Source organism: Lycium ferocissimum, chromosome 1 (assembly GCF_029784015.1).
Source record: "Lycium ferocissimum isolate CSIRO_LF1 chromosome 1, AGI_CSIRO_Lferr_CH_V1, whole genome shotgun sequence".
Taxonomy (NCBI): Eukaryota; Viridiplantae; Streptophyta; class Magnoliopsida; order Solanales; family Solanaceae; genus Lycium; species Lycium ferocissimum.
Genome location: NC_081342.1, coordinates 19,754,694 through 19,765,563, shown reverse-complemented (window position 1 = coordinate 19,765,563; position 10,870 = coordinate 19,754,694). Strand labels below are relative to the sequence as shown.

Here is a 10,870-nt window from a genome sequence, read left to right as displayed (position 1 = left end):
AAGTTTAGTGATGTATGCGACCTACCAACTTCAGACGCAAATTTGAAGTTACAAATTTTTCAAACTTCAGTCCCTTATGTCTGAAGTTGTGTTTGAAGTGGGTAAATTTGTAAGAAAAATGAACTCGGGCTACAGCTTAAACAACAGTCACAAAATCGGGTATTTGTGCATTTCAACCGTGTTGATAGCAAACAAAAGCTATCCAGCTGTCCCAAATGCACTAAGAGAGCAGATCATTCCTTCCTGAGCTGTTCAATTCAGCATTTTTCAGCCCCAATTAGAATGTAATACATTCAAGATTCGTATGGCCGACCCACTACTCTAAGATTGGAGACTAGTTGACTGGGAAGAAGTGCACATATAGTCAATCTGAGGACCGTTCTTTAAGGCATACCTGAAGTTCACATATTTTTGCAAGTTTAGCCACTTCAAATTCACGGGTCTGAAGTTGGGCTTGCCAAAGCCTAACTTCAAATATGCATGTCTGAAGTTGGCACAAATTCAAACTAAAGACATTTATTCATGTACTTCATACTCAAATAAGATGAAATATCTACTCTTATTCTACTTTTTAAAATTCCTTTAACGGATAGGTACCTGTTTTGGTTGTGATAGTAAGCTAAAGTCTTTGTTAGAGATTCTAGAACTGAATAAAGGTGTAATGACAATCTGATTTAGTGGCTTCATTTTTCACTTGATTTAGCGGTCTTTTTCCTTTTAAATGAATTTCATTAATCAAAATTAGCGAATGATTATCAAGCATACAGTTCAATTGGTTATTGTTGTACAAAAACTAAGAAGAAGGTGGAGGAGGAAAAGAGGAGGTGGAGGAGGAAAAGAAGAGGTGGAGCAGTAGGTTCTTGTATGATGTTTGGCAACGCTGGCAACAAGTTAAATAATTTCAAAACTGGATATAGTTTAAATAGCAGGATGAAAACTGGCTATCATGTGAAATTCCTACAGTTGATTGACTGATTTTTATTTCATGTCAGGCCCAATTGCAAAACTGTGATGTGATCAGTGGGGTAAAAAATGATTGTGTATACAAATACGTGAATGATCAGTTTATAACTTTATATACATTGTTTAACTCGTGATTGAAGGTAATTTAAAACAAGGGGTTGTCTTACACTTGGTAAAAGAAAAACATCCCATGAGTTTTTCTAATAATAACCATATGTAAATGAGGATTGTTAAGCATTAGGAAATTATTAATATGGCAAGAGTCCACTCCTATTAAATATGAAAAAAGTTTGGAATCCTTATAAATGTGTAATTAGGAAAAGGAATTACTTTCTTTTCCTTTTTAGGAATACTTCTACTATTTAGGCCCCAACATGCTAGAGGGAATAACCAATCAATTCATTCCCAATATCTCCTCCTTTCTCATTGTTTACATGGTATCAGAGTCAAAACCATCCCTATTCTTATTTTCCACAATGCTGCCCCCATGTTATATTGTCCCCGCACCCGACGTCCAATCCTGGGCGATCAGAGAGTGTTAAGTGTCTCATGATTGGATGAGAGAATGAGTTATTATCTCCTTATATGGTCTTGTTACCTAATCAAACACACGTCTTCCTCTGTTTTGCAGCCCAAGAGTCCCTATTATATACTTTATTCAAAACAACCTCCATTTCTTCTTTCTCCACGAGTGTTTGAGTGTACCAGTTTCGTCGACGATCTCATCCCCCAAAATGACAAGCTTTAAGTGAAGTCCATCTAATGTATCTTCTTGAGGTGCTCGTCTCCAAAACCGTTACAAATAATACGGTCCTATTACATAAAAGTACTTTGTCTCAGCCGACATAACCCTTTTTTAGACATGCCCTTGCTTCTCACCAAATTCACAATATCAAAACACCATCATCACGGCTCTTCCCGCTCCAACTCTTTCTGACTCCAAATCCTCTCACTCCACCTCCTCATTCTACTCTTCTACTCTAGATGACCTCGATCAGACCCTCCACTAGCTTATCCAATCGATATTTCTGTCTAGAAATGTCAAATGGGCGAGTTGAGTCAAATTTGGACAGGTCAAAACATATTATGTTAATAAACGGGTCATAACCCAACCACCCAAAATCAGTTTGGATCAAAATGAATTGGGTTAAAATGGGGTGAATTGAGGTTCATAATCAAACTAGCGCAATAATTACTCAAATTGAAGCAACACTATGCAACGTCTGTTTAGGTAATGTTAGTTGGAGGTGGGATGGGAAAGGGGGAGGGAAGAAGGTTGGGTGAGGAATGATGATAGAGCTACTAGTCTTAGTCAATGCTGGACTTTTCTAATGTTCACTCTGATAGCTATCAGATCCCATTCAATATTTGTAATGTTTCATTCTGCTTTTGCCTTCATAAAGCAAGCAGATGAAACAGAAGAATCCTCAATTGTTGATCAACTGACCCGTTGAGTGACCCAAATTGACCCGTACAAAAGATGGGTCAGTTAAGCATATAACCCAAATTGACCCGAGAAGAAAAAACCATTGATCCAGCTCCTTAGAGTCTGGGGGATTAGGTGGGTTACACACTTGTATGAGGATAGCAACACACAGATATTATTGAATACTTTGACGTGGACTGGGTAAGATCTCCTTTAGACAGACAATCCACTTCTGGGTATTGTATTCTAATTGGAGGAAATTTAATACCTTGGAAAGTCAAAAAGCAAGATGAAGTAGCTCATTCAAGTGCAGAGGCAAAATACCAAATAATGATTTTGGCTACATATGAGCTTATATGGCTAAAGTGACATCTTAAAGAGTTAAGTGTTGAGAAGATGCCAATGTAATTGATCCACGACAATTAGATTGCAATACACATTGCTTCGAACCAATTTCTCATGAGAGAATGAATCATATAGATATTGATTGTCATTTCATTCGATAGAAGATTGAATCAGGGTACGCTACGATACGCTTTGTTAACTCGAATGATCAGTTAGTAGATATTCCTACAAACTCACACCGTAGGTCCAGAATTGAGTATATTTCCAGAAAGTTCAGGGCATACAATATGTCTGCTCCAACTTGAAGGGGGTGTTACAGAATTAGGAAATTATTAATATAGCAAGAACTCATTCCCTGTAAATAGAGAAAATGTTTAGAATCCTCATAGTTGAGTAATTAGGAAATAGGAATTACTTTTTTTCCCTTTTCTAAGATTACCTATAAACACTATTTAATACCTGACATGTTTGAGTAAATAAAGCAAGTCATTACCAATATCTCCTTTTCTTTTCTAATACTTTACATGGAGCATACTAACAAAATCTTCTTTTTTCAGTTTTGTGTGCGTTAACAGGGACGATAGCAGGACAGATCATGCAGCACTATAGATGAGTGTACGTATGAGCTGTCTACCAAATCTTTTTTTGATCCATGGATTTGTTTAATTCACTACAGTGAACTTGAAATGAAAGAATGCTCATATGTTCGGAGAAGATCCCTCCAACCCATGCCCTTTCCCTGCTCTTTTCACCAATCACCCCATTGTCGAAGATACTGCCCTCTGCCTCTCATCTCAGGCACACCATTAAGTTGGACTATTGATAGCTGAACTAGCAGACTGTCGCGAGATCCCCACCCAGCTACCCAACAAGCAAATTGTAATACCATATAGTAAAGGAGAAGTGAAGGCATCAAATTACAGACAAGTTTTTCTTAGCTCCCAGCCCCAAAATCAAGAGGACCCATTAGCAAATAGGAAACATCAACCCAGCTGTTATCAGTCTTACTCTTACCAATAATCTGCCAAAATTGGAAGCAAGTGGTGGATGACCATCCTCCTCCCAGCTAAGCACTGCAATAGTCTTAAATAAGATGAGCTAAGTCCAAGAGAACCACACTATGAAATAGGGATCTGAAGGATCATAATCTTGAGTAAAAGGCTGCCTTGAGATAAATGCATAAAAACATAGAGATTTACAATACTATTTGTCTTGTAAGAACTGTGCACCAAGGAAATCTACAATCAAGTCAAGAATGCGAAAAGTGGATGATTCGATGATTCACCAAATACAAAACGAAATTAACTCAATTCAGTTAACTAAAATTTGCAGCTCAACCTACAATATTGAGAGGAACATACCAAAAAATTAATGTTTTGATAAGTAATTCATTTTACTCTAGAAGATAAAGTTAATACTCAAAGCTAAATGAATGGTGAAGTTTCTGCATTAAATAAAGGGCAGATTTACTAGTATAATCCTTCAGAAACTGACATAACGAATATGCAGGAAGAAGAAGCTTAAAATTCAGGAAATGATCAACTGCACTATTAAATTTTTGAAATTATAACCCAATGCATGAGTCCACCTTTCAAAACACAGTGCCACCTTAAAACTCTCTATTAAATGTTATCCATTGTTTCACACACTCTTAGGTCCATTTATTTTCACTTATGGAGTTCTTGAAATTGAATCATCCAAATCTCAGTTCCTTAAGTGCATTCTTCTTTGTAATATTCATTTAGATTTTGTAGACAGAGTTAAAATCAGCAGTACGTTCAATTAATGATTCTTGTGATTTGTGAATGCAATTTTTTACTACTAATCTATACATTAACCTCCATCGTACAATCACCGCAAACCACCATTGCACAACCACCATCGACAACCACGGGCAACTACCAGCAACCACCTCTGCCATGGCCTGCAACCTAAGTTGCTCGGACCCTCCAAAAATGCTGCCGCACCCGTGTCGGATCCTCCAAATACACTACTTTCGGAGGATCCGACACGCACCCGTCGATATTTATTGAAAAGTCTGAGTAACATAGCCTGCAACACACAAACACCACCACCCACCACCAATTAACACCTCTGCCACCAAGCACAATCACCAACCACCGACCACCACCATCACTACCAACTACATCCACCACAAAAACACCTGTACGAACCACCTCCACTGCCAACCACCACCATCAGCCATCATTCCATAGTTGTCACCTTTGGCCACCACTGCGACCGCCACCAGCTACCGCGGCACAACTACTACTGCCATCCTCCTCCACCAACCACAATTATAATCATTGACAACCACCGCCAACTACTACCACTGTCACTAGCTTTTGGAGTGCGCTTCATCACATAAGCAGCTTTTAAAATATGATGTAAATTACGATTTTTTTGTCTTACAATTTTTTGGATATGAGATTTAATTCTTAATAATTTGAATTTTATATTTATTACTTCCTCCTCCCAAGTGAAGTGTCTTAGTTTGACTAGGCACGGATTTTAAGATATAAAGAGAGACTTTGAATCATGTGGTCCTAAATTAATTACGTGACGTACTAAATGCCCTTTGAATCTTGTGATTATAAACCTGTCATGTAGGATGTTTGAATTGACAATATACTAAATATAGAAAGAGGCACTCTATTTGGGACAGACCAAAAAGAAAAGTAAGACACTTAAATTGGGACGGAGGGAGTAGCTTTAAAATAAAAGTAAATTATAAGATTCAGATTTTGAAAAAAAAAACAGTTTTAATTATTCCGTGTTCAAGTTTAGAAGCAATATCTTAACAAGCAAATATGTATATGTGATTCAAATGCCTTAATCTTAGCAAACAGACAAAAAAAAGGGGCCTTAGACTCCCTTGTCAATTCCCAAATTTCTGGTTTCCCTCTCATATTCATTTGTGGTCTCACAAGTAAAAAGATGAAGAGAACTCAATTTTACCTGAGTGTTGAGAAATATAATTACTATCTCCTGAAGATAAGCAATCGAATTTTCTAATTCCTGCATGTGTTTTCTTCACTACTGACTGCGTTGAACCATTCCATCTAACTGGAAGGATAACAGCTGCCATGTTATCCATACTACCCTTTTCAAAAGCAGCATTCACTATGCAATCAGCTAAGGAGTATGAACATGAATAAGCGAGTTCAGATTGTACAGAGAAATCAGCATGTAAGTTCCACAATATGTCGCAAATATCCTGTGAGCTAAGCTTTTCTAAAACGCCATCAGATGCAGCCACCAAATAGCAGTCGTTGGCTGTCAAAGGTTGCCAATCAGTGACTTCAGGAGCAGATATAACGCCATAACTGATAACACATCAAGAAATTGATAAGTCATATCTCAAGTTAAAATAAGTCTCTTGAAATTTCCTAGTTTACTAGCACTATACATGAAAAACAAAGCAGATGATTCGATGCATGGCTTCTAGTTCAGCAGTTAAAAACACAGATACTCAAAGCATGCATCCAAGTTCATCAATTAAGATGCACAAAAATTTATGCATGCGTCCAAGTCCATCAATTAAATCTGCAGATAAAGCAATGGTGGGAATATATTTACAAAGATCTTTCTGCAAAATGTGAACCTTACCTTTTAAAATACACATCACCTATAGCTCTAGAAACAGCCAATTGGCCATTAACCCTAGCTACGCCACCCCATTTAGAAACATGTCCTCCTGCGGTCTCCACTCGAGACCTCTCGTCATCCCTATCTGGGTGGTGGTCTCTGGTCAGTTCCTTAGCAATCAAGAAAGGCCACTGGTCAGGAGCTGCCAACTTGAAGCTTCGGAAGTTCTTCACAGGTTCGAAAATTCCAAAGCCTCTATTTTGCCTATATAACCTCAACAAATCAGCTGCAACCAAAAGAGGATTAAAATAACTATCTCCGCTAACAGTCCCACACGCAAAGAGAGCCCACACAGTGGCCATTATCAAAGATTGGAGGCATCCCATTGCTCACTAACCAACTCATACATTATCTAAAATACGAGTTTTGTTATGAAGACATTATATAATATATGAATATAGAGCACAAAGATTATCACTTGAAATAGAGCAGGACAGGAGGACTTTTCTAACCTTTAGCCTCTTCTTGAGATTTAAATTCTTCAGAGCATAAAAATGCCTTTGAATCTCCAATATTGGCAACTAAAATTTGATTTTCTGCCGTAAGTATAACTGTGGCGGTAGAGCCAGAATCAAAATTGTGTCTGAACGCATCCTTCAAAAGCGGACAAGTTAATCTTAAGACAAACCATAACAAAGATTTAAGTTTGATCGGCCTAACAGAAAAGATAAAACTTAAGAGGTTACCCTTGAAAATGCAGAATCAATATCATCAATTGCCCTTAGCAATGCTTCCCTCAATACCTCCAGGTGAAAAGATTGATCAATGATTGATGAAACAGTCAGCTTGAGCCTACACAGAAAAAAATACAGCTTTTCTTGGATAATTACATCATGAAATTAGTTTGGCAATATGAGATGCTATCGGATAAGTAAATACAGATAAATGAGACCCTATAATAGTAAATAAGCAAGGATCATCTACTCCACTGACATGTTCCTCTATACAGGATTAAACTAGCAATGATGCAGCACCCTTCAAAGATTCCATAAAAGGAATCAGGAACTTTTGCTCGTCTTTGTTCAAGCCTTGGATATAATCAACAAAGGAAGTTCCCAACTTTTTCCTACGTTCCATTTAGTGGTTTTTCATTAAAATAGTGGAAAAGAGGGGAGTCCTTAGCATTCTCAAAAGTATGCTTGTTGGTTTTCCTGTATTACCGTGAAAAAGGGACTGAACGACATGTCGCCATACAAACAACATTTTCCATATTTCAATTTCTCATAATTGATAAGAGTTAATTTAGTAAAAAAAAATACATTTGCTTTTAAAGAGGACAATGAAAAATAACAGAGTGCAGGTCTGTAGGAGACACCTCCCAAAGTTCAACTCATCCAGCTTCCAGTTCAGGTCTCGAAGAGTACTCTGTCCTCTTTCATTTGGCAAGAGCCCAATCATTTTCCTTGAAAGAACTGAAAATGTTGCATCAAGAAGAAAAAATGTGTGCAATGTGAAATACTGTAGTAATAGCTTTGATGCCATTTCACTTGCTTCAGCACCATTATGACCATCAAAAACTGCAACAACGCCAACAGTAACCTCAGTAATACCATTATCACCTGCATTATATAAGAAAATTTTAGAGAAAATAGTGAAACATAAGGAGAAGTAAGAACATATGTTTACCCAGCATCGCGAGTAAGATGGAGTCTTACAATCAGTGGCGGCACTAGGATTTTTACTAAGGGGTGTCAAAATATAAGAAAGTAAATATACGACGAAATTAAGGGGGTTCAACGCATAGTATATATAGTAAAAAAAATATTTTTATGTATTTACACAGTGTAATTTTTGGACGAAGGGGTGTCGGTGACACCCCCTTGGATGCATGTGGCTCCGCCACTGCTTACAACAGGTTAGAGTCTACTAGAACTATTTGGAACTGGTACTGCAGGGTAGAGTCCAGAAGTTACAACCAATTTACTATCTCTTTAAACTGTCATTGCCTGGGTTAAGCTCCAAAACACATACATATCTAGTATGCTTAAACTAGAAAATTAAATAGCTCCTAACATCTATGGTACTATTCAATTCATCAGATAGAAAGTCCACCTTTCTTTTTTAGTCCGTACCAAAGTAGTTTTCATTTTTGTTCTATAAGGTTTCGAAACTTTTCAACTGATCAACTCCACAAAATTTGCATGGCATCCACTTTAGTCTTCTAAAAGAATCTTTTCTACCCCGTTCTTCAAAACTAAAGAAACACCATATGGCTCCACATGTTCCCATATGAAATATGCCCTCCAATTTCATAAAATGTCTTAGTACCAAGTAATGAAACTATACATTGTTAGGGGACATATGATTCAACATGTTAGTGCATTAATATCCTTAAAGTAGAGTAGAGAAAAGGTGGTTCTAGAAAACGTAAAAATAGGTCTGATGTATCTTTAAATGAGTATTATGTGTGAAAAGATCTTTTCATAAGAAAATGGACATTGTGATGGCACAAACGATGGACATTCAATTTGAGGTGGAAGGAACACTAAATAAATTACATTTTCTCCTACTGTTCTTTAAATAACAGGGCAAAGTCAAATTCAGACAATCAAATCAAACGAAAAAGAAATAGCTATGAAAAGAAGTCACCGGTAATTCGAATTTGCACTCAGATACATGCTCAATTTGAAAAACGCCGTTTTTTGTTACTCCTAATATTTAATCTAGTCAAGACCTAGTAACAAAGAAATGGTAGTTCTTCTCCACCAAGCTGCAACCAACCCGCATTTCTATTTGAAGTTTAATAAAACACAAAAGAGGCTTTCGTTTTCTTGATAATTAGCACATAAACTTTTCCGGGCATCTTTTTCTTTACTTCACCAATTTTTTTGTCATTTAAAACTTTGCTTTAAACACTCAACCGGAACAATTGATACAAATAAGTAATTAAAATTTTCAGGTATGGGTTTTATGCCGGTAAACTAAAAATTGGATTCACTAAACGATAAAAGTCTTGGTGGTGGTTGCTAAATTGTCATAGATAACGATAATAATAATTCATATAATAGGTCTATAGCGCCCACCACGATCCAACCCATAGTTGTAGAACATGATAGAGTAATGCGCATATTTCATATGATATAGGTACCAAAGTAAAAATAGAAACAAAAAAGAGTCAATGGTCAAAAACACATCTAAACTATCACTTTTTCGCGAGTTTCATACTTCAATTACCCATGTTACCTTTACCCACCTAAACTATCACTCCCTTTGTACTAAAGCACACCTCAATGCTGAGTTGGCCAAATATTTAAAATCAGATTGACAACCAGCACGTGAAGCCAACTCAGCATTGAGTTGCGTTTTAATACAAAAGGAGTGATAGTTTAAGTAGGAAAATGGAATAATGGATGGTTGAGGTTTGAAACTCGCGAAAAGGCCATAGTTTAGGTGTGTTTTTCACCATTAACCAGAGGCGGATGTAGCACAATAACTATGGGATCAATTTAAAATGTCATTTTGAATCTTATGGTTATAAGTTTGTCATGTAGGATGTTTGAATTGCCAGCTTACTAAATGTAGAAAGAGACACTCTTTTTGAAACAAAGCAAAAAGAAAAGTACAACAATTAAATTAAGACTTAGCGAGTACTCCCTCGGTTCACTTTTACTCGTCCACTATACTAAAAGTAAATTTTCACATTTACTTGTCCACTTTAGCATATCAAGGAAAGACAAAAAAAAAAAATTATCCTTTTACCCTTAACATTAATTACTCAATTCTAAATCATTCTCTAAGTCCAATGAGAATATAGTTATTATGGTAAAATATGCACTTGATTTATTACTAAGGGGCGTGCAAAGTCAAAAGTGAACGGAGGGAGTATGATAAAGGTAGCAAAGTAAAAGTATTAATTACCGGGGAAAGGGATACGAATATCGAGGGCACATAGAATTCGATCTTCTTGAGATTTACGGCGACCTTGATGCAACGCAGTTTGACACCTACCATTCGACCATTGATCGGAACCATAATCTGGAAGCTTCCATCGAGGGCATTTTGGGGATTGAAATACGGCAGGTGCACCGCCTTCTTTGTATACCGTTAAACATGTTGATGATTCTCCGTAAGTAGAGGTGCTAACGCAAAGAATAAACCCTAACACAAATGTGAGAAATTTGGATGAATTCGTCAGGTTTATAGAGGGGTTGAAATTGGGGGACAGGTGTTTCATTGTATTGGAAATTGCGAGTATTTGCGCGGTGAATTTGAACACATGATGCTTTATACGGGTGTGGGTATTTCCGTTTTTATTCACTTATCAATACGTTGGGTCTCCGTCTAATGAAAAAGTACGGAGAAAATTATCAATTGGACTATTTTTAGTCCATAAATATATATATTTATATTTATACTTTATATAAGCATGGGTTGTGGGATGGATGGTCGTCCGTCCCCAACTTATATTTAAAATTATTTACTATATATAAGCATGGGTTGGGGGATGGATGGTCGTCCGTCCCAACTTTTATTTATACTTACTATATA

At 36.8% G+C, this 10,870-nt stretch overlaps 1 protein-coding gene across 1 annotated transcript in view; it reads right to left on the bottom strand.

The window, feature by feature from the left end:
- LOC132063131 (uncharacterized) overlaps positions 1-10,657 on the bottom strand; it is a 28,536-nt gene extending 17,879 nt beyond the window's left edge. Inside the window, exons 1-8 of the mRNA XM_059455573.1 lie at positions 10,241-10,657; positions 7,698-7,941; positions 7,069-7,174; positions 6,835-6,976; positions 6,344-6,608; positions 5,693-6,060; positions 3,743-3,807; positions 395-484 (exon numbers count right to left, since the gene is read on the bottom strand). Of these exons, the coding sequence (XP_059311556.1) occupies positions 395-484; positions 3,743-3,807; positions 5,693-6,060; positions 6,344-6,608; positions 6,835-6,976; positions 7,069-7,174; positions 7,698-7,941; positions 10,241-10,556 (1,596 nt within the window). The 5' untranslated portion in view covers positions 10,557-10,657. The remainder of the gene's footprint in view (positions 1-394; positions 485-3,742; positions 3,808-5,692; positions 6,061-6,343; positions 6,609-6,834; positions 6,977-7,068; positions 7,175-7,697; positions 7,942-10,240) is intronic.
- Positions 10,658-10,870: the final 213 nt, after the last annotated feature.